Source organism: Semicossyphus pulcher, unplaced genomic scaffold (genome assembly GCF_022749685.1).
Source record: "Semicossyphus pulcher isolate SPU_LCO1_2020_fin unplaced genomic scaffold, fSemPul1.0.p SCAF_19, whole genome shotgun sequence".
NCBI classification, from domain to species: domain Eukaryota; kingdom Metazoa; phylum Chordata; class Actinopteri; order Labriformes; family Labridae; genus Semicossyphus; species Semicossyphus pulcher.
Genome location: NW_027211692.1, coordinates 21150915 through 21175697, shown reverse-complemented (window position 1 = coordinate 21175697; position 24783 = coordinate 21150915). Strand labels below are relative to the sequence as shown.

The window sequence follows — 24783 nt, the reverse complement described above, 5'->3', positions numbered from 1 at the left end:
AGCAACCCCAGCCGGTTTCCCATTGGTTAGCCTCAAGGCACAGAGGAGCATATCTGTAGCCAACCTTGACGTGCTAAACTAGGACGCTGAAGGGGACAGAAATGGGAGGAGAGAAGAGGAGAGGCAGGGAAGCGAGCAAAAGGAGGGAGGGTGGGGGGCGTAATGAAAGGCTGCTGGAGGAGTGGCAGAAATACGGAAGTGAGGATGGAGAGCTGAGAGGTTGATGGAAAAGAGGGGATGGAGAAAGCAGTGGCGGAGAGAGAAGGGAGTGAAGGTGAGAAGTGTGAGTAAAAGGAGTGAGAGAGGAGAGAAAAGAGTGGGTTTTGGTGATTTGTACTCTGGCTGCATATGCGCCTGGTCTCCATCTCCTCCATTCTCTGCTTGAAAACTAGAAAAATCAATACACCCACAGTCTAGTGTATCCCCACATGAACTGGATCATTAAAAATATATAATCAAACACCCCAACATCATTTTTCATCACTATTACCATCATTACGTATATGAACAGGCACAGATATCAGTATATCACCAGCATGGCTGTAACAATGTAATAACCCAATCAATGGTCTTCTAATTATTTCAGTGCCTCAGTTAATCGTCCAGTTAAAGCAGTCTTTCAGCCTTGACTCTTAGAACACAGAGACGGGCTGCTTGTTAACAGATGCACACAGTAGAACCGAAGCAGGGCTGTTGTAATAAGAATATCTGACTTCTCAGCTTCACAACTCAATCCAACTCAGGGTCGCAGTGTTGCCTAGTAACGATGGCACACTACTGACCTTATCTATGTGGTCATAAAAATGTATGAAGAACCCCCCCCCCCCTTTCTTCCATCCCCCTCCTAGCCTTCGTTCAGTCTTTCCTACTACCATACTGCCACCCTCACTGCCCCTTATCTCCCTCTCTCTGACTAGCATCTTGCCAGGGGGCGAGCACCCTGCCCCGCTCTCCTACCACTGCCAGGGCAGCTCTGCGGTGGGTGTTATCTGCCTGGGAGCTCCCCTCTCTTTTATTACAGAGGGGGCCAGGAAACATGTACACACTTGAGCCTTTTGCAAAAACACATTGTGCCTGTGTGCACTGCATGTGCGCAGTACATGCAGGCAGAACACAACAGATACAGCACTGGTGGGCGGGTAGTGGGAGGCTGGAAGGATGCAGATTGCATGCAATGAAACTGATAGATAGCTGTAAGAACAGTGGGACACAGTCAAGCGCAAAGGAGACTCTATACCAACCGCAAGGTGAGACAGTGCATCAGCCTTCATGAGAATATTACTTCATAGAGACATTTCTGCTCTGGCTGCTGTGGGAGAAAAGAAACATGGCAGTGTGTGAAAATGTGCTTATTTGTTTGAGAAAAAATACAAAAGCCTTACCTCTGCAATGAGCATCACAAATATTCTATCTTTGTGAAAGCTATTTGCTTGTGAGAGATGAGATGTATCTGATCTCTATCAACTCATGAGTCCTACGAGCCAGGTTCAGCTCTTCTAATTGGCTATCACCTTGGAGATGCCCATCCTAATGAGCAAACAAACTCCAGGTGTTGCACCTGAGATAACCCCTCAGAGTCACAAGGGGAGTGTGACACGTACTGTATACACAACCACACCTGCTCCATCTGCCTGCCCTGCAATTAACACCATCAGGCTATAATCTATCACAATTTTCACTGCAAAGCAAAGGTCCTCAAACTGCCTTTATCTCATTATTGCATCTCCTGTTTGAAAGCCAGACAGCCTGAAAGTTATTTGCTTTTGTGTATTTGCAATTTCTACACCAACATTAATAGTCCTTTAGTTATTACCTGAGAAACAGTCTCACCTGCAAGACACCAAATGTAACCTCACAGGGTGAAATAAACACCATAGTTTTAATTTGGGTCTTGGGTGAATAATTGTTACAGCAATCAGCATCTCAATAATGAGGTGGGCTACAGCGTGTAACTGCTCTCCTTAACACTACTACAGCAACATCTGCTGTGTGGCACAAAGCGCGCCAGGTGGGATCTCTAGTATTTCAACAAACACAGGAGGCATATGTGTGTGTATGTAAGCGTTAGAGTAACTAGGGAGACTGGTGAGGGTATGAGTAGTGCCTTGAGGCTGGGAGCAAAAGGGTGGCAGGGTTCCTGACTCCCAACGCGGCCTGTTTAGACACTAGCCTCTGTGACTCATCTACGTGTCACTAATGCTTTTCCTATGCATGAACAAACAGATAGAGATACACTGAAGAAAGGCAACACTATCACCACAGGGGGAAGTATATGTGTGAATAGCCTGTGAGACTAGCATGAGCCATCCTTAGTCATACTCCCGCCTGTCTAAGCAGTAAGAGATGCCATGAAGTTACAAGTAATTGATCTAAAAAAAAACTAAATAAGTCAAAAGCAGCTGTCTTTTATATAGCTGAAAACATGCAGCGTGGTACCAGTGAATGAGGAGTGATGTATCCATGCACCTGTTGTCTGGTTCTTCTCTCTCATCTTATCCAAGCTCTCCTCATTTGGGCTGCTCTCCTGCAGTAGCAGCTGTGAATATGTACACCTTGTTAGAGGGCTGACAGTGCTGGCAGAGGGAGAGACAGAAAAGTAGCTTGTTATATAGAACAGGCTAACTATGTGACAATCCCTGCTATGCAGAGGAAACAGGCAAAGAATTAACAAGATATCTTTAAAAGAGGATGAACATCGTGCTTTCATCTGAGTTTAAATTAATTAAAAAAGCGTGCTACATTTATCAATTTAAATGATTTAATGTACCAAACTGAAAGCTAATTGACCCAAGCCACTCTGCCTATATCCACTCTACAGTATGGTAGACTGGATATTGAAATGAGATTTGCCTCAGTAACATGTGGCCGGCCTGATCATAATGACCTGCCCCTATGTAATCCCCATTTGCTGCTCATCCAGCTCTGTCATGCCTGTGCTGTAATTACACTGCATCCAATATCGCAGGGAAATGCTAACAGATTCAGCAAATCTCTGATCAGCATTATAGACTTAGTGATTGGGGGTGTCTATGGGGCTGATTACACACAGCTCTGTGTGACGCTATAAAAGGCCAAGAGCTGAGGTCACTAACCATTGCTAATTCAAGAATTTATAATACTCTATTTCTGTGCTAAACCTAGCTGAAGTTTCACAAAACTTGAAAGACTATTGCTAAACTGTAGGAACTGCAGGGTAGAAAGTACATTTTGGAGATGTAATTTATAATATAAATTAGTTTAGCTTAGCAAAAGGGCTCAGGGAAATAGCTCGACTGGCTCATAACAAACCACAACAAGTTGTTGTTTTTTACAATGTAGTTGAAATAAAACTAATACCAGCAACATTCACATGATCATTTGTTTTAGAGGAGCCGGTAGGATAATTTTCTTAGCAGAACAGGGATAGCTGCCTCCCCATTTCCAGCCTTAAGGCTAAAGAAAACTTACTTGTTGTACCTGTAGACATTTTTCAGACAAAAAGATTGATCAATTAATAAACGAAAAGAGAAATGAATGTTGAAAATCATCAATCAGCATTCACATTATAGTGTGAAACAATTATATACAAATTGAATGCAGTTTGTAGTTTAGTTGATCTATTATTGTTTGGAAATACAATAACAGACATATGATGCCATTTTAAAGGTAAATAATTAGGGTACAATATTGTGTAAACTAGTTGAGATAAAGTTCCTTCTTAAAAACAAAAACAGACATTGCATCAGGTAGTAGCACATAATCTCATTGAGCAGCTTCAAAATCAACACACATTGCTGGTCTTTAATAACACAAATCTGTTCTAATCCTTAGTTGTAAAAATGAGTGACCTAAAAAAAACACTAGACCTAAAGATCTGGAGCCTCTAGATATCTGTAATTAGGTGGAGATGTGTGTCTGTTGTTGTAAGGCAAAAGTGGGTGCATATGAGATTATAGCTCTCTTCTTCCCTCTCATCAGCTGTAATGAACAGAGTTGTGAGGATTAAGTACCAATGTCCCAGTAAAGGAGCTTTGCACTGCCAAATGTAGGACCACTGGCTCTCCCAAGCTGCCTAATTTGCTCTCAGACAGACGATGCTAGTGACTGGGCATTCAGATGGGATTAAAGGCACAGGGGTGGTGTAAAGCGCCCTGTTGTGGCCAGCAGTGGAACTGCAGGAAGAATCTGCATGGACACATAGAAAATACTGACTCAACAGATAAAACATAGGCACATTATTAAAACATAAGTAACAAAAATGAATCCTAAGAAAATTAATGTCATGCAGGAGTAATTAAGACTTTGTTCATATTTCTTGGAAAAATCCTTATGGATCAACTAACAATAACCCTTTGTTTCATGAAAACTGATTATCCTCACACACTGAAAGCTGTCAACAGAATGTATTTGATCAATATGTGTTTGATTACAACATACAATTTGATATGTTTCCATTTATAATGTATTTTCAGCTCTGTATCTATGTTTTAGGCTCATTAAGTGGCTGATGTGGGTATAACACACATCAGCCACTGGATTCACAGTGTTCCATGGATAGAGACCATGGACTGTATAGTCATTGGTAGTGACAAACAGTAAATGATGCATTCTTGCTTCCCCTTGTTTTTATACTCTCAAGGAAGTATCTCAAAGTCACAAGAAGAAACAGGAATTGTGCCTAAATGGGTCATTCACAAGACCCAGTGCATGACAAGAAATACACCGGAAAGAGGATTTTTTTGTGGTCACAGTCTCTCTCCACACTATTCAAGTTATTGTAACTATGGTGATTAACTTCAATGAGAGAGTGAGAAAGAGAGAGAGGGAGATGGGGTGAACATGTGACAGTGTAACTGTGGACTCATGAGGAATTCAGGCCAAGACAGTGGTTGTCTCTGTCTGAAAGAGGCAGCATGGAGAAGGCCTGTGACATTGATCTCGCCTTACCACTGGGATCTTCTTCCTCTTTCTGTGCCCAGTCAATGCGGCAAATGGGACAGTCCTGGCTAAAAAATGCAATGAACAAGAGCTCTGAGTTTCTAACTTGAAAAAAAAAAAAAAATTTGTGTCTTTTCTGTACCTATAACCAATACAAGAGCTAGTATTATTACTGAGCGAGCAACCGCTGACCAGCAGTTAAAGCTTGAGCAAAGAATGAACAACAGAGGCATGTGATCACTGTGTGCATTAATGCTGATTTGGATTATTTTTGATGATTTGGTCATAAGTATAATAACTTGTCTTCATGTATTGAAAAGGGTAGGCTATCCATCCAGTTAGAGTAAATGGGGACTGGTAAAACATTTTTGCAACCGACCCATTTAAATTACAGCATATATGTATGATATAATATGACATTAAAATGAGTTTATAATAACTAATTTGGTGTGCAATACAAAGTATTTTGAGATGTATTAGTCTTTGTACTGTATACAGGTGAAGTTAAAAAAAATACAACCAAAGTGCAGTTATAGATTTAAATGGATTATATGACAATGCCAATGTATTTAGTTTTTTCAGAATGTAAAATAAAATAAAATAAACATTTTTTTTAATAGGCTACTATTCACAGCGTTTTGGGGCTCCTTCACTTTTCTACTAGGTCACAGATAATACTTTTTCTTTTTCTTTTTTTTACTTTATAGCTGATTGTGAGCATAGCTACATAAAGTCTCTGATGTGCCTAAGCACGGGGGAATTTCCTTTTCTGTGACTGAACACAATTAAAATACTAGACTACCATAACAAGACAACCAAAGGCTATGGCCAATGTATAAAAAATTGAATTTTCATTGTAAATACAGACACATTAAGCGAAGCGAAAAACTGTGAAACAAAGTTGATGTTTTTGTCACACTGTTAAATGGTCAGAAACACATCCACAATTGTTGCTGGCCTGGCGTATTCATATTTATCCAAGTAGGGTGGGAAGTCGTTAACATTCATGGTTATAGTCTATGGTTAATTTCCTTAACCATGAATCCAGGAAGTTTTTTTTACAGCGGCGTCAAGGTGACGAAAATAACACCATCAGTTGGGCGGCTTTTCCTTCAAAATAAGTGTCGTATTAGAAAAACACAAAAGACACAAATAAATTGTAAGAGGCACACAGTCGGATAGTTTTACTTTGAGCAATTTCAAATTCTTAATGTACCACTATATCATCCATTATGAGACAAGAACTACGAGGTACAGCAAGGTGGAAAAGGTTATTAATTTGCTTATCCTCATACGTTTCCCTGGTATAGTATGTTACTATATTGTATTGTGTTTTTCCAAATATAATTATGTATGTTTACAAAAATGAATGTCGCTTATGTACTCTTATAACATGGCAGCTCCATATTAACGTCAAAACAACTATTTATAGTTGCTTTAATTTGAAAGTTAATGTAACCGGAAGCAGAGTTCTTCATTTTTGCTAGCTTGATACTGTTGTCGGAGTGGATGGAGACGAAACATCTCGTAAAGTACACCGACTGCAGTTGTTGTCAGTGTCAGGCATACTGTGTCACCATGTCAGTATGTTTAGCTCCTTTTTGACGACGAAGAGGCATCACTTCCATGATGGCGTTCAGCGCGGTGTCGGCGTTTCTATGATGGCTAAGCTGAAAACTTTACCTAAGTGATAAACTTTTAGCAAGGAACTGGAGTCTTTTCCAACACATTCTCTGTTATTGCTATAGAAACACCACGATGGCAAACACTACTTCTGTTGTGATAAGGGCATTCGCTTTAAGTTTATACTTCGTAGTATCCAAGTGTTTCTTTTCTATACCGCTCAAAATATATACAGGGACGTATAATTTATCCTCGGCTGTTGTTTTGACTCCTGTACGGCAAGTCTTGCTAAATTCTGATGGAAACGGCCTCTCTCTGGCCTCTGATCCAACTGGGACGGTGAACTTTCTGGACATGGTGAATAACTTGCAAGGTGACTCTGGAAGAGGCTACTACATGGAAATGTCCCTTGGTACTCCTGGTCAAAAGGTAATATCATGTTTATGTAACGCAAACACTCTTACTGTGTGTACATCAGATGTATTTGTTTGATATCTGTATCATCTGTACTGTTAGGTTTTTTAAATTAGGAAAATTAAATTAAATATAACAATTTCTTTGTTTTCATTTCTTCAAGTTTTCACTTTCCTTTTGAGTCAAAGTATTTATACGGGGTCATAAGTGATTGTCAGCCACTGATGGCAGGTCTGATGTGTTTGCAGCTGTGTGTGAACAGGGGCAGGTCGACCCACCATGTGATCCAATGAAGGGGGCTGAGTGTGAGAGTGGACTGGGTGTGTTTGTTTCACCCCAGGGCTTTGGCTAGCTATCTATGCAATATCTCATGTTTTGATAAATTAACAAGTGATTTATATTACCCAGCAGAAAAAAAGACTTGGGTCATGGGAAGAGGAGCTTTGAATATTTTTCCTTTCCTTACAATTTAAAATCAGCCTTGTATTTCAAAGCCTGGCAGGACAGTATCATGGCTGTGGGTTGCAGCAGCTGGCTCAAGTCTTCTGGGCCTCGGGGTCTGTAGGTAGACTAAACCCCCACTCACATGCACTCACATGATGCTGCCTGGGAGGACTGCAGTTTCTTACCAGGCAGCTGACGGGGATTATGAGGCTCCCGGGGAGCTAAGAGCAGCCCCAAGTTGAAAAAAACGACAACAACACACTAGCCCTGTTTCTCAGATATTTGCTACTTTTTTATTGAACTGAAAAATGCCCACGTCATTTATTGTTAACCTTTTTTATAATACTGCTCATTATGTTAAGTGCCTAGCAAGATCATATTAATGATTAAGAAGGACTAAATGTTCTTGGAAGAGTTGGAAAGGAATTCTCCCTTCACAATTAAAAATACATGATGCCTGAGGGTGTTGGAGGTTTAAGGCTACACTTTGCCACTGTGTTGTAAGTAGATGTGTTTGAAATAGAGCTTTAACTAAAGGAAAATGATCTCATTACGGACTTGACCTGTTGTTTGTTGGCGTCTCAAATTAAACAGATCAGAGCTTTTAAGACTCTCTGTTGGCACAGCTCAGTTCCTCAGGCTCACACAGGCTTATCAGTGCAGTCCACCTAGTCACTGCCCTGTGTCAACCTAAGGATACTGTTCATAGTACAGTTCCTAAAAGACAGTCTTAATTTATAAGATATATTTATTCCCTGCTGTTGGAACAGAAGGTTTTTTCTGTCCAAAAAAGTTAGTTCAGATTTAATTTATTCATAGCTCCATTTTTATCCTGTTGACTGTTCATAGAGAGCAATAAGTACACTAAACTGTATATAAGATCGCCAGGCACAGGTGTGGTTCCTATTAGTCATCAGCAGTGAGCAGGTAGATGAAAAAAGAATCATTCATCTATAGTACTACAGCTTAAATGTTTAGTGGTAATACAGTGTATTGGTATTTTTTTTATATATAAGACACAGAAGATTACTCAGTAATAGAAGGTGCAATAGCAGTGTCAAGGCTGATGTACCAGTCAAATTCTTAGACCTCAGCAGCCATTATGAATTGTGTCAAAGCATGACAAGCACATGTGTCAGTAAAAACACTATGATGATGGCTCTGTTCCTATAAGTGAAGAGCAAGCTAGCATCAGTTCCAGGGCACGGAAACCAGTTTCACAGCTATTAATGTCTTCAGCTCAGCTGTGTGTTTCCTGCAATGAAATGACAGTTGCGAAAAATGTCTGCTTTGGAGCAGTATCAGGTGACTTGTTTTCCACACAGCCTGAGGAAGCTCAAGAAGAAGTAAACACTGATGTTTCTGAACAAACATTTCTTTAAAAGTTGCACCTAAGAATGATGCATTTGAAAAAATGTCTTTTCTATGCTATTCTTTGATTGCATCAAGTATTCTGTTATATATTATAACCTAATAATCCATAGATAGCAGATGTACAGAGAGACCACACAGAATCACAATTGTCTGTTACAATCTTTTGCAAAAGACTCGAAAATGTCAAGAGTTATAATGTACAGATTAAGGAAACAGTTCCCCATAATGATATTCCTCCTCTGATATTCCAGATGTGACACTCCTGTACACTGAGCAAAGTTACAGAAAACCCTTTGTATGACTTATTCATGCCAGTACAGCTCAATCCACATCGGTTCAGATGATTAAAATGTCCTGTTGGGTAATATTCTAAATATGATTCCAACTAAATGATGATGTGATTACAGGGCCATGGTGTTAAATGAGGCACTATTCAAATGAGTCACTAATTGCCGCATCTGTTAGCATATGGCACAGCCAGGCTGAGGTGTCGGCTGGAGAGCCTCACATCTGCTAATTGGTACAAACAGGTAGCAGATGCACGTTGCCGCCATGGAGCCTGTGCCAATTAGGCAGTGAATGCTCAACTGCAGGCGACTGCAGGCTGCCGCAGCAGCGGGAAGAGGAGATTTGCCTGAGGCTCAGCAGCTGAGCTAAGGGAGAATAGTGTGAGAAAGGAAAGCTGGTATGAGGATAAAGAAATACCCCTGCTCCCCCTCCTTTAAGGTTCCAGTATTTTCCAATATGGCCTGTTTGGCCGGTTCAGACCTTGTTTGAATGGACTGATGCCATCTGCAAGGCAGCCGTTGGGTTTTGGACACAGTCACAGTGGTAAGACCAATGAGGAGGAACTGATAAGCCTGACTCGCATGCCAACAGGGACTTCCTGTGCTTGACTAAACCAAGTGATAACTTATTGTTGATAATAACCAGTTTCATAATAACCTGACATGGGCATAACAGTGAGATGTTGTCTATAAAAAAAATTGTGACACAAGTACAAAGACGAAGGGCCTTAAATTAGAAATGTGTTTCTGTGTAATAGACTTTCTGAACCAAGCTTGGGATTTCTTCAAGTTATTGTTGTAACTCTTTGTTTGTCTGTCAAACAGTTCAGTTATTTAAACACACTACTTCCTGCTGTTCTGGTTTGTCTAAAACAAAAGAAGCCACAGAGGAGTGTGAAAGATTGATTGTCACAGTTACTGATTGTGCCTTTGCCTTTAAGCATGCTCAATGAACACTTAGTATTTTCTATAGACTGTGTCATGTGACATCATTGAAGACCACTGTATAGATCTCTTTGTTGTTGAGTCATCAGGTGGCTGTGGGGCATTAGGTTTATGACCCCCCGTAATGGTAAATAATGCTCACCAGTGAGTGTTAATGTGGCCCACACTCAGCAGTTGGAGGTGACAGAAATCTTCTGGCTAATTAGTTCCTGCTCGTTGACTTGATGTCTGGAAGACAACATAATCTCAAGTGCTGTTAGCTGGTCCCAACTGTGCACATGACACATACCATGGTGGGTCAAACAGTCATGTTTGTAGCTAGAGGCTACCATGTTTGACTCATAGATCACACATTAGAGATCAATTACTGTATATGAGTGGTGCATAGTAATTTTAGCTCCATATCAAAGCTATATACACAAGTTTGTGACACTGGAATCTGATTACTTGGGTCAGGGCTTTTTAGATACCTGATTAAAGTTCATATTAAATTTCATTCTAATGCCAGGTCCCAAAAAGATATACATAACCGTATTATAATACAATTGTAAGGTAAACACTTTTTAAACAGTCTTTTAGTTAAATGTATGTGTGACAGTGAAAGCACCACCCTAGCAGAAATTAACAATCCCATTAGTTTTGCCTGTTTTTTGATTCTTGTTTCTATGTTTTTATTTCCTGTAAGGGAAGTTTTTGTTTTTTTCTTCTCTTATAACTATTAAGGAAAACAAGAAACAGAAATATGAGCAAGTTGCATTGAAAGTCCTCTAATCGATGTATCACACTGTTGAACAGTTGTCATTTTTTCAGCTGTGTCTCAGGACCTCTATGAGTAAGGGTGCGGTTGTCTTGTACTGGATAATTGTAATGGCTGTTGAATAAAACTCTGCCTTGTGTCTTTCAGCTGAACATCCTGGTTGATACAGGAAGCAGTAACTTTGCCGTGGCTGCGTCTGCACACCCATTCATTACTCACTATTTCAACACCGCGCTGTGAGTGACTGGAACACTTTGTGTAACAGACATTGTTTGCTCTTCATTACCCACAGTGTTGATATTTTTATGTTTTTGCTTTCTATTTTAACATAACTTTTTGCTTAAAAATGTAAACACTGTCCTAACCTCCTATCTAAGTTTTCCCTGTCTTACCTTTGTATTTTGAGGTGGCCACATTATTACAGTGCTTATTCTTCATCAAAACTTTTATCTTAGTGCCACAGGCCTTTAACTCTTCACATGTCTGGGCTTCCTCACCTGTGTTTAGCTCCAGTTCATACGAGTCAGCTGGCCGGACTGTGGCTGTCCGTTACACCCAGGGCAACTGGGAAGGTGAACTTGGTATCGACCAGGTTTCCATCCCCAAAGGCCCAAACGGAACCATCATCATCAACATAGCTGCAATCCTCATGTCTGACGGCTTTTTCCTTCCTGGAGTCAACTGGCAGGGCATCCTGGGACTGGCCTATCCCATGCTGGCACGGGTGAGAGAGACGCTCATAAAAATTTAAATATCACTATCTTGATTGCCCTATTTGAAGAAAAACCTCATATTCCTCTCTCAGCAATTATGACTAGTGGCTGAGTTAAGTATCAAAACAGCAATTCATTCAAAAAAAAAACAACTTGATTTTAAATTGGAGAAAAAAAGTATTTCTGTATTTTCAGTTTCTCAAATGATGGCCGACTATTGCTCATTACTGACCTCTGACTGAGAAAAATAAGCCACTTGATAATATCAGGTTAGATTAAGTTAATCGATCAGTACCGCATAAATTCCAGCTGTACCACACGTCTTTCAAAGCACTGAATAACTTTCCAAACAGAGATCTTATTTAGGTGAAGTCATGGACATTTCACATGACCACAGCGATGTTTCATGTCCATGAGATATTTTCAGCAACCAGCGGAGTAATGCCTTTGCGTAATGATTATTTTTTATATTCCCATTTATATTACTTTTGTTGCTTTAAAAGATCCTATCTGATTTTATGATGATTAGAAAATCAATATCCAGACATAATCTCAAAAATGAATTAATAAACTTTTATGTTCATATTATTTTAGCAAAGTACACCTGATTATCTGGTCTCTTCATGTAGAAGTGTGGTCTGCTTTTTATGGCCTATTTAATTAGGTTACAAGAACATCTTATGTTTGTGTGAAAGAAGCACAGAACCAAGGTGCCAGCAAGGTGTCAGTGTCAGCTTTCTTTAATGTGATAATTTGGTGTTGATAGGACAAGAGTGACATCAGCTTACACCAGCACAATACATTCTCTCATTCAGTGCTGACTAAAGCAACCTTTTGGATCAAATGCTTGTGATGGAGGGGCAGATATGCCCACATAGGCCACTTTGTGCTGCTGGTGTCTCCTGAGTGCTCAGGTTCAACTTGCCTGAGGGCTGCTTTTTTCATGCATGACATGCTAACACAACACTGACATGAAAACCTGTCTGAGGAAAAGAGAAGAGATATCTTTTTTTGTCAAGAGGCACACCATTGTCAAACATGTATTCACATACACAGTGGTCAGAATAATATTGTAGTCACAAACTTTGTTAAAACAGAACATCATTAAAGTTCTACCTTTAATTTAGCAACATTAGTAATTGAAGGGTGTGGAAAAACATTACTCTCTGTAACAGCTAGCAGTTTAAATATTCCCATGTTTTAAGCATTGGGTGGATATAAACATAGACAATGCGACTCCTGCTCCTCTCGTTGTACAAAAGTGAAGTCAAAATATTGCAGAGATCTTGCAATGTAGACGTCATTTGGAGCCATAATCTGCGTAGTAAGAATCAGCTGGTGCAGCCGCAGTACTGACCTCCTGCCCCATACCCTACCCAAAACAAACTCTTTACAGGTTGGCACAGTCTACAGCAGAACAGCTTCTGGTGTTGGTCTAAAGCAAACATTCACTGCTATGGAAAGCTCACTGACTGTAGTGTTTGTGTTAGCTACGTCCGCTCTCGCTGTTTCTCCTCTACTCAGAACGCTGCAAGAGCCGTATTTGTCAACAGAGCTGTCAATCATGACGTTAAACCCCTTTGTTATAACATCAAATAACTAATTAAAATTAGACATCTCAGACAAATTAACACTTGGATATCAATCTGCATGATAAAAACTAGCTACATTGACAGAAACCATATTGCGAAAATGAATTTGATGATTTGATTTTACAGTTTGACCCATTTCCAATCTGTTAACATAGAGGAGGCAGGCTTTATGACCTATACTGCAACAAGTCACCATAGGGGCAATCAAGATGTTTTAGCTTAACTTTTGAAGAGCTGTCGTGTCTTCCATCTTTCAACTTTGTCCAGCTCCAAGAGCCATAAAAAAAAGTTGTTAACAACTTCACTTTTTAGCGAAAAACATTAGGGTCATAAAAGCTCAAAGCTCATATTCATTAATATGAGGTAATGATTACACATTTCTCTTCTTAAATAGCCGGATTCGTCCGTGGAGCCCTTTTTCAACTCTATGGTGAGGCAGCTGGGAATTCCTGACGTCTTTTCCCTCCAGATGTGTGGTGCTGGATTGTCAGCCAGCAGCACAGCGGACCTGGCTGGAGGCAGTCTTGTGAGTGGTCAGGAGGGGCTACCTGGGGAGGGGTTTTGATGAAGTGAAAATATTAAGTAAGGTTTAATGCCTCTTTCTCTGTATATTTGTGTCACAGTTTATTAAAAATGTCAGGAAGTTGTTTTAAGTATTACTGTCAATTATGTGCTTCACTCATAGAGGACCCGGATATGGTGGAGCACCATTTCTCAGGGAAAATCTCTCACTTTTGGATCAGACATAGCAACACATTTTAGAAACACAATAGCTGGTATCCTCCTCAGCAATGTGGGTTCTCCATTGGAAGCCCATTGTAGGTAGAATGGAGTTAATGAAGCTAAGATAGTATCCTGCTAAGAGCAGGTCTGTCACTGGTATATGATTGTCCTCGGTGCCTCGCTTGTTGTGTCTTAATCATGTCACCCCCTAATACAGACAGATGGTGTGTGTGTGTGTGTGTGTGTGTGTGTGTGTGTGTGTGTGTGTGTGTGTGTGTGTGTGTGTGTGTGTGTGTGTGTGTGTGTGTGTGTGTGTGTGTGTGTGTGTGTACAGAATGTGTTATGGCATAATAATAATAATAACAATAATAATAATAATAATAATAATAATAGAAGGGCGGACCTTTGTTCAAGTCTCGCCTTATTGGATATTCACTGTGTTATTATTATCCTTCCTCAGATCATGGGAGGGGCTGAACCAGCTCTGTACGTGGGGTCAGTGTGGTACACCCCTATAGTAGAGGAGTGGTACTACCAAGTTGAGGTTCTGAAGCTGGAGGTTGGCGACCAGAATCTGGACCTGGACTGCAGGGAGGTAAACTTCAAACTTTGCATCTGCGATTTTCTCAAACACACCCTTCACCATACAAAAATGAATGATATCTTTAAATATGAAGCAGAAAAGCAGTACTGGTTTTTCATCATTCATTCTAGATGAGTTGATTGTATCAAGGTTACAACACAGAAATGAAACATAATCTGAATAGCAGCACAGCAAGGAAGTCTTTTTTCTGCTTGCAAAAGAACTTCCCCATTTTTCTTTCTTTTGTTTGCTCAAGGTCTTCTATAGGAGCCTGATGAACTGAGAGAAACCCTACTGCACTTCACTCTTTCTCCCTTTCTTTCAGTATAACATGGATAAAGCTATAGTTGACAGTGGGACGACACTGCTGCGTCTTCCTGTCAACGTCTTCAATGCCGTGGTAGCAGCCATCACACGCAGCTCTCTGGTACGCTGCCGTCTCTCCACAGACAATGATGAAACATGTCAAAGCAAAAGAGATGCAGGGGAGGATAACGCACACTCACTGTTCAAGGACATAGTAGCTTTTAGAGAAAGGATGAGGAGTTTCTCTGATATAAAGATGTGTGTGTATGTGTATGTCTGCCCATGCTTTTGTGTGTTTATTCCCATTCTCTTTTCACAATTTTCACCTTTTTGTAAATTCACACAAACAGTGCTCAAGGTTAATCTGGACCTAGAAGCAGCATTTTCAGTTAATGTACCCATATTCCTGTAGATTAATCCCAAGTGGGAAAATTAAACAGGCAACTGCAAAACCTGTTTTAGTGCTGTACTCACCTTCTTTTTTGTTTTAAAACACTGTATTTTTTCCGTTTAGTTTTAAACGCTGTATTTTTTCCTCTGTCTCTTTTTGTCTTTTATTCTCTTTACTTCAGATCCAGGAGTTTTCCTCTGGGTTCTGGGAGGGCACAAAGCTTGCATGCTGGATGAAGGGAGAGACCCCCTGGAGGTTTTTCCCCAAGCTGTCCATCTACCTAAGGGCAACAAACACCAGCCAGTCCTTTCGCATCACCATCCTCCCTCAGGTACCTGGATGATCATAAACACTACACCAAAGTTATCCCTTTTCCAGAGTTTCTCCACCCACCCAAGACACACACTTACTGGTCATCATTCATTTATATGTCTGTCGTCTTACAGCTGTACATCCAGCCAATCACAGACGTGGATGGAACTTTAGATTGCTTCCGTTTCGGTGTGTCTTCCTCATCTAATGGCCTGGTGATTGGCGCTACTGTTATGGAAGGCTTCTATGTGGTGTTTGACCGTGCCCAGCGGAAACTGGGTTTCGCACTAAGCAGTTGTGCAGGTGAGGGTGTCAACCTGCAAAGTGCAAACACATGAAGTTCTACAGGTCATACTCATATTAATATTATTATCAGCCTTCTATGTGTTTTCAAATGTGTGTTGCAAATGTCAGTATACTATTTTTATAGTGCGTGTGTGTGTGTGTTTTTATAAAGTTCTAAACTATTTCAATCACAGCAGAAAAGACTAAAATTTGCGCACTCAGGACTCTATTTTTAATTGGTCAGCAACATATGCACTGAATTCACCAGAACACCTCATATTGCCTTAGGATCATTTGTCAGATATCAGCGTAAGCAAGTACTAACACACAAAGAGAATAATATAGTAATAAATACACTCAAAAAATAAAGCATACAGAGAAAAAGATGAATCCCTCATACTTGTTTAGAGCAACAACTACTAAAGCTTTTACAAAAGGGCTTTATGTTGAATCTCTTATATGTTTCATCTATCGAGCTATAGCTAAGTTTGCTGATGATACAGCTTCAAGACTTCAAGATTTAAAGATTTAAATTTAGCATGGAAAGAAGAATGAAAATCCAGAGGTCTGTAAAAGTTATTTATTGATAACCTATGGAAAAACAAACTCTGCATATGCAAAAGTGCACCAACTGTTAATGACTGGTCAATGGTTAATCACTGATTAAGACCTCAAGAATACAGACAGACAAACAGACGGTTAATCAGTGTTACTTCCCTGTAGTTTTGTGTAAATATGAGCTCTGACAAGGCTTCCCACCCTCACCCTCAAAGTACAAAGATCACTTTTGTTCAATATTAAGCAAACTTATTTGGAGCAGATGTAGACTGAAGGTTAGGGATACAGGCTTGTGACATTAGAGCTGCCAGCTTTAATTCCTGGGCTGGCTGGTAAAATCTAGACAGGGAAAACTCCCAACAAGTAACAGATTGCCCTTCAGTAAAGCAGATCAATTCTCAATTCAGTGGCACTGCTCAGGTTCTGCCAGTCTAAGATAACTGAAGCTACTACAACTCAATCTAAGCTTTATTGTAATACAGTAATACAGTGAAAGATTGTAATACTAAGTGAAAAAAACGTTTCTGTTATGAATTGTCAGTAGTGCTTATTATCCATAAAGTCACAGGTTCACTGTTTTCAATCAGTAAACCGAGTGTTAAACCGTGTTAAAATGTATATATGAACATGTTTAAGATACATAAAGTACATTGCTATTCACAAGAATACCAGGCGTGGGTTTTCATGCACTTCTAAATATCTAAATTTTTACATCTGATTTGACTACACAGGTCAGAACTGAGCTCTGTAGCTATCTGTCTTGTGTTTTTCTGCAGTGAATGGAGGGGTGGCTTTGTCGGAGATCGCAGGGCCCTTTTCAGCAGCAGACGTGGCATCCAACTGCTCCAGCGGGCAGCTAAGGGAGCCTCTTCTGTGGGTGATCTCCTACGCCCTCATGGCAGTCTGTGCCTTCGTCCTCATCATCCTGCTGCTCCTGCTAGTCCTGCCCTGCCGACGCAGACACCACTCCAGTGAAATAACTGACGAGTCCTCACTGGTCCGCCACCGTATCAAGTGACTAGGAGGAAAGGGACAGGCGGACAGGGTGAACTGGCAGGGGGACAGCATGCAGAGCCCATCCACAGTGGTGGAGAAAGGTGTTAGGCTCGGGCTGCACCGAACAGTGACTCTCGGCTCTGAAAGCCTGACAGACTCTAGACTGCACTCATCAGATTGCCCTGTGGAAGTAGAAACAGACAGATCAATGGCCTCTTGAAGGAAAAATCCACCCTAAAAACACTTCTTAAAGACAGATGTTGGTCATGTAATTACTGTTACAATGTCCTGTTTTGTGGCGAATCATTCTCATGTTCTCATTGATGAATGATTTTATAATGTCATATATAGTTTCTTCTTTACAGTGGGGGGAGGGGCACTCATTGGTGCATTATTGAACAATTTGAAAATGTCTGATTTAATTTCCATGCAAACTGTGCGTAATTCATTTTAAAGGGGCTTGGATCCTCTTAAAATGTGCCTTTACAGCTGACAATCCGCTACCAACAGTGCTTAAAGATCTAATTTAAGACTGTGATCAGTGAAGAATGTTCCTGGTGCCATATTTAATTTTGAAGTTAATCTTCACTTCTTCTATTGCATTTATTGATTCCTGTGTGTGTTGACGTTAAGGGGAAAAGCTGCTCAAACAATCACTCTAGATAGGAAGAATACCACTAGAAGTGATCAACAGGTTTACATTCCCTATTGTGCCTTTAAGTCTCAGCTCACTGGTAATACAAAATGATACACAGCACCAGCAGTCTGAGACTTTGTTGAATTGCACTGAATTGTTTCTGAAGTCAATCAAAAGTGCAATTTAAATCTGAAGATCAATAATTCTCTGTCAATGTGTTGTGTTAATGTAATTTTGCTAATCCTATATATATCCAACTTTATATTTAATTCTCTTTGAATGTGATTGTATTATTTTTCCAAATTTCTTTTTTTGCCGCTAGATGTTGAATATTCATACAGCTCATTGTGTACAAACACTCCATCAAAAGCCAAAGGATTTTTGAAACGCATGCTCATTCTGGTGACCTATGGACTACAGACAGCTTTCTAACAAAACTGACTGTTTCTATAAGCAATAAGAAGTGCGTCTCTTTATGCAGTGACAGCTACTTATGCAAATTCAACACATGAATCCTCCTTCCCTGTTGAGACTGTGCTGCACAGTGTTGGTTGTCATCGGTCCAATGAGTCACCATCTGCCAAATTTAGAGTTGTAAAATTGAAGGTCCACTTGAATCTTTGAATGTTCACTTATTTTTAAGTGTATTTTTCTGTGCCAAAATTGTCCTTGTATTGTAAAAAAAAGAACTTGTGACCAAATCAAAGATGTAAATCATTTTAAATGAATAAATATTTCTTTTTCGAAGGGTTCCTCAGGAACAAAGCATCCTTTTGGAGTCAGTGGTAACAAACTTGATGTGGTTTGTGAGTGAAGTCTTGTGTTGACACACGGTATCTGGCACCAATATCATATTTAATTAAAAGAAAATTTAAATGTCATTTGTACTGGCCAGAGTAAAGACTTTTTAATATTATAGTGGTCGAGTTGGTCGTCTCTTAATCAGAAGATTGGGGGTTTGATCCCTGACTGCTACAAGCACATGTCGAAGTGTCCTTGGGTAAGACACTGCATATGACATTATGCAAGGCATATGAATGAGTATAGATCTGATTGGAGATTGGCACCTAGGCCTTTGCCATCAGGGTGTGAAGGTGTGCGTGAATGGGTGAATGTGACATCTAGTGTGGTCGGAAGACTAGAAAAGCGCTATATAAGTACAGTCCATTTACCATTTATGAATTACATTCATAAAAGATACACAAAATCTGTTACAAAGAAATCATATGAAAACATTGTTTATTAGCACTTATTACATAAGCAGACCAAAGTCTGCATTAGCAGGGAAATACATTACAAAGACAAAAGCCTAGACAGTTTTATCATGCAGGAAATAAGTTATGTAAGTGATAGTGAAGATAGTGTTGAGGCATTGAACAAAATGTTTCTGCAAATTTTAAGAAATTGTAAGCAAACATCTCAGATAGTTCATCTTTGGGCTTGTCATCAGTCATCTTGATGCTTCTGTAAACAGATAAACAAACAAATAGAATTTGTTTTTTGTTTCATATATTTTTTAAAATAATTTTTACCCATGTTATGTAAATGCTTAAACATTAAGAATGTAGCCTTAACATAGCTAATGGCTAATACTGTCCCGACTGTCATCGTTTAAGCAGGTACCTCACTTTGGTACAAATCTGCTTATTACTTTTGATGACTATGATTTAAGAGTTTTTTTTAAAAATGTATTTAATTAATTTATGTTAGATAATGACACATCGTGTCAAATCACCAAACCCCAAAGTAAGGTTTTACTTTACCTTTACTGTCAATTGTAAGAAGAAATAAAGCATTAAAGAAAGCTGACACTGACACCTTGCTGGCCATTTATCACTTTTGTCATGGATGAATCTTTAACTAAATAATGATTTGTGTCGGGACAATACATTATTATTTTAGCTCAACATGAATGTCACAAACCATGTACACTACAACTACATGTAGAACAAGAAGAACATTAAACTAGAATCAGATTTTTATTAAACTGCCTTTGTCTAATCTTTCTCTTGTTTTTACCCTCATCTGATGGAAGATCCAGTCCAGAAAATAGGCGATGTTGCCATAAACACCCGGTCTGTTATGCTCTGTGCAGTCTTCCCCCCAAATACTGTCCCCTATGAGCCACCATACTCCATCCTTCAGGGACACCAGTGGGCCACCGCTGTCAGTCTGAGAAAATGTTCAGCAGAAAACTAAGCAATAAACTGTGAAAGATACATGTAACCCTTACCAGATTCCCACATTCAAACCCAAGTGTTTTTTAAGGATCACAATATCTGTTTCACTGAAGTTTACACTCTAAATATTAGTCATTCAGATTAAGAAGCATAAAAGGTCACTCAAGGACTCTCTGAGCTTGATGAAAAGAACTGTTTAGTTGAGCTCCAAAGTGGAACTGTTGGTTTAATGTAACCATGTACATAACACAGTGCAGGTCTTGTTTGACTCCTCAAAGCATGTTACATAAGAGCACAAAAATGCTTTGGATTTTTTCAAGAACAGAAGCTATTTATATGACAAAGCTCAACTTGTGCAAGTTTTATATCAATATAAAAAGTTTTGTTGCTGTTTACATAAACATTTATTACCAATGATTGCTATCTTCTTTAGGGTTGCTTCAGTCTGTCTTAAATAAGTTTGCAGTTAATGCTTAACCAAATAAACCCTGAAGGCAGTGGACATCAGGAACTAACCAACTGTACTTTGTGATATGTTTTGATATGTGGGTGTGTATTATATTTTTAATCAATCAATGTAGTAATTATAGTTTTAGCCTTCAAATTTCATTTACATACCTCCAAGAGAGATGTGTTTGTGTGTGTTTGTCTTACATGGCACATATTGCCTGTTGCGTCCACCTCTCTGGCACATAACATGTCCTGTGATATTCTGCCATTGTAAGCCATGGAGCTGTTGCAGTCTGCAGGATCTATGAGAGAGACCTGAGCCTCCATCAGGTACGAAGCCCCAGAGTCTGTCAAACAGCAAGACATTACAATACTTAATTTCAATCTGGAACTTCTCATGTCTAGTCAGTCATATATTTTAAACAAGCTTAGTATTTCTCATAAACATTGAATGTGGAAATAAGCAACTCACTTTTAAGAAATACAGACGTAAAGTCCATTAGTGCCATCTAGAGGTAGTACTCACATAGTGCTAGTCATTATAGCCCTGAACGCTTCAAAAGTAAACATTAAATCCTTATATTTAATGAAAATCTTGTATTCACAAATGTCTTGTCTTTAATAACCACATAAAGCCATAACCGTCTCACCTCCATTCACTGTGCGAGAAAATTGTGTTATCCAGCCTGTCTGATTATCAGTCATGTTCAGACCAACGTTTGGGAGGCAAACAGGTCCAATATTACCGGAGACTAGAAAAGAAAAGAAGACACTGTTGTTTGGGTCCAAGAAGGGGAAACAATGTGATTCTTTATTGATTTAACTATTACAAAGAGAGTGTGTGAGTCTTACAGGCTGTATTTACAAGTAGGTTGATCCCCCATTGGGGAAAAAATCACTTGTTAAGAATAAGAATTATATAAGAATTACAAAAGAATTATGTATACATGATGTGTGATCCATTTGTTTTACCCAGCTGACCTAATGTAATCTAACAAAACAGTCATTCAATAAATCTTCTCTTCATGACAGTTAAAATATTTTTTATCTTTTTTGTTGGAACAGTTTTAGAAAAGTATTGATTCAAAGTCATTTTGGAGACTGAAGTTATACTGACATGTGTTTCTATAACTTTATCCACACCATATATATCAATTAGAGAAGTCAAAATAACAAATACCTCCCTGTATACTGAAAAACACACATTGAGATGGGATGAATTATGTTCTATGTATTTGGATAATGTTTTGCAGTGAATATGGAAATGTGTCTTTAAGCACCTGTTTGGTCCAGAGGTTTAGACAGTCTCATCAGAGCAATGTCACTCCTGCGAGTGACGCTGTTGTAGCCTTTGTGGGCTATGATGCGGCTCACAGGGTAGGCAGGGTTAAACAGAGTGCCCAATGGATCCACTATCCCAGCATACACTGCCCAGTCTGCAGGGCTGGAGGCCCTGCAAGGGGACAGAAAAAAAAATAGATCTATTCAGCCTGGGTCAGACCACAACCACTGCTTTAATAAGTGTGGTGAAACTAAGGCCTTACCTGACCACACAGTGTGCGGCAGTGACTATCCAGTAGGGGGAAATGACTGCTCCGCCACAGCGGTGGGAGCCCCCAACCTGCAGGCTGACCTGCCATGGCCAGGCCCCCAGAGGGGCTTGCTTGCCCCCAGAGGCTCTGCTGGAGTTCTCCCCACTCCCGCAATCTGCAGACAAAACTACAGGCTTTGCAAGCTGGTACAAGCAAAGTCACAATTCTGTGTAACCAGACTGAAAGTGTTATCTTGGATGACAGTATAGAAATACCAATGACTGCAGAGGAGAAACTATAGATACAATGCAAATCTGATAATGACATACCCCCCTCTGATGTTTCAGAAATGAAAAAGGAAAGTTTCTAAGTTTATTTATGTGTAATAACATACCAGTGCAAAGCAATGTCACTGCACTGTTGTTTGTACAGGTGTTGCTGCAATAAGAAAAAAAACATTGTAATAAGGTCCATGTTTTTTTCAGTATTAACTTTATACTTGTTTATCTTCAGAAGATCACTGACCTGAGCACAAGCTGTTGCAGTATGGATACATCAGGGTTGAAGTCTGACTTTACGATCAAGAATCCATCATCAGAGTCAGTCTGTTGGTGGCCTGATTTAAAATACGTGTCCCTGTCAAACCACACAATGGAAAATAGATATCATTGAAACACATACATGCTTCCCATGTCAGAATATAAAGACAACAGTCTGACCATGTTACCTGCTGTATCCAATTTGGTGGCAGCTTGCTCTTCCCTGTAGGTCGCTCCAGCCCTGAGAGCAAACAGTCCTCCAGTTCTTACTCTGAGTCGAGTAGATCTGAAGCAGGAAATTCGAACCATGAACCCTCACTAAACACAAACAAAAAGCACAAATGACTTGACATTTTTGTGACAAGTGGAAAGAAAGTGAAGAGGGCAGCAAGAGGTAACAAGAATAACAAGCAATAATCAAGCAAAGAAGTAACTGCAAGTGAAGGCAGTCTTTCACCAGAATTCGTACATTCATTTGACATTTATAAAACAAATGAAAATGGCATAAAGCTTACAAATACAGACACATATAAAGACGAGTGAACAGATTGCTGGAGTTTCAAGTGCGTTGAAAATCCCCGGACATACCGCAGTTAGCTTCATCCTGGCCTGCAGGACAGTCCATCACTCCATCACACCACTGGGACTCCCACACACAGCCACCATCACCACACTGCCTCCCACGCGCACAGGGCGAGGAGTCTGGGAGACAAGAGGAGACGAGGGAAGAGATAAAATCAGTGTGATGATAATGTGAGTATATATAAGGTCCAGGCCACATGATGTTTGTGTGTGAGTTATTGCAGTTGGGGATAAATCCTGCACTCACAGTAATAACCGAGGAGGATCCCAGCCAGCAGCAGGAGGATCAGCAGGCAGATCACAGCAGCCACAGTGAACTTAACACACCTCTGTTTCACACCTGTCAGGACGATACACACACACACACACACACACACACACACTGTAACTGGAGACCCATTTACGCACAGCTAGCCTTTTGTGAAATGTGTTTAATAATCACTTTTCCAACCAGGATATGTTTGTTAATGTATAAGAAAATGGAAATACTGTAAGACAATCATATCTCCTCACCTCAACCACAGCACCTTAATAACAGTTGTTTGACATTTATAGAAGAATCTATTCAAGGAGTAATTGTGACATTCCAAGCACAAATAGGAAATTCACCATATGCAAAATGGAACAGGATATAATTTAAGATTGATTATGAAACTAAATTGAATCAGTGTTATCTGTATCTCCAACATGAAAAGTTCCAAACCGGTTTAATTTTCTGTTTTGGACATAGTAATGCTCATCTTGTATATGTGAATACTGCAAACTAATTACAATATTATATAATATTAAACATACACATAATATTTCATTTTGATTGCAAATAAAGTTTCTTTTAAAAGTTCCTGTTTTTTATTTATTTTTTATTTTTTTTACAACAAAATCAGTTCAGCAGTATCTTGTTAATAAAGTGAAAAGGAGACAGGACTACCTTTGCGTTTGGGAATGGAGTGGCTGATCTCAGGTGGGGGACTCAGGGTCAGATGATGAACATACTGAGGCTTTATTTCTGAACTGCAGGGTGGAGGAAGTTTCCAAGGACCAGAGTCCAGATACTGTTGGTGAAGCATAAATGATGAGAATAAAGCTTTGATAATTTGGCTGCTTGTAATGATGGAGATTTAATAATTTAAGCTGTTAAATGTTGGTGGTAAAATGGTTTGGAGGTAAAATGGTAAAAATGAGTTTTTCTGGATAAAACAATTAGAAAAATATAAATACAGAATCATATTTTATTTACTTCCATTTCTAAACTAAACAACATTTTCTTATTATGAAATGATCAGAATACATTTTAAACAAGCACTTACCGGATTAGTAGTCATTTTCTGTTCAACCAACAAAATCTTAAAATCCACAGATGCATGCACAGGTAAAAAACGCTTCCTGAGATAACTCAAACATCAGTCACACATATAAATCATTTATCAATGACCACCTCAAACCAAAGACTTAGGCGATAAACACGATTTTGATGTTCGAGTCTGTGGAAAGATAAAATTCTGATCTCTATCCTCCCTTCTCACCACTCTGTTCTCTGTATCCTCACACCCCAGCGATGCATTCAAAGAGTTGTATGATCTGAAGAGTTGCCACTCCTCACACTTCACTGGCATTGGTTTAAAGTTTCCCTCTTGTACACACAA

At 39.5% G+C, this 24783-nt stretch overlaps 2 protein-coding genes across 2 annotated transcripts; one reads left to right on the top strand and one right to left on the bottom strand.

The window, feature by feature from the left end:
• Positions 1 to 6460: 6460 nt before the first annotated feature.
• On the top strand, positions 6461 to 18744 carry bace2 (beta-secretase 2). The gene is made up of 9 exons (XM_069668890.1): positions 6461 to 6969; positions 10909 to 10997; positions 11269 to 11485; positions 13461 to 13592; positions 14250 to 14384; positions 14698 to 14799; positions 15251 to 15400; positions 15516 to 15684; positions 17001 to 18744. Exons 1-9 carry the CDS (start codon positions 6676 to 6678, stop codon positions 17240 to 17242), a joined length of 1530 nt encoding a protein of 509 aa, XP_069524991.1. The 5' UTR covers positions 6461 to 6675; the 3' UTR covers positions 17243 to 18744.
• A 1044-nt stretch (positions 18745 to 19788) lies between these two features.
• LOC138597446 (transmembrane protease serine 2-like) lies at positions 19789 to 24753 on the bottom strand. Its single transcript, XM_069669047.1, has 11 exons — positions 24664 to 24753; positions 24069 to 24192; positions 23388 to 23480; positions 23147 to 23260; positions 22747 to 22876; positions 22574 to 22655; positions 22032 to 22222; positions 21768 to 21940; positions 20692 to 20834; positions 19877 to 20029; positions 19789 to 19794 (listed from the first exon to the last, which is right to left on the bottom strand). Exons 1-11 carry the CDS (start codon positions 24751 to 24753, stop codon positions 19789 to 19791), a joined length of 1299 nt encoding a protein of 432 aa, XP_069525148.1.
• Between the last annotated feature and the right edge of the window lie 30 nt (positions 24754 to 24783).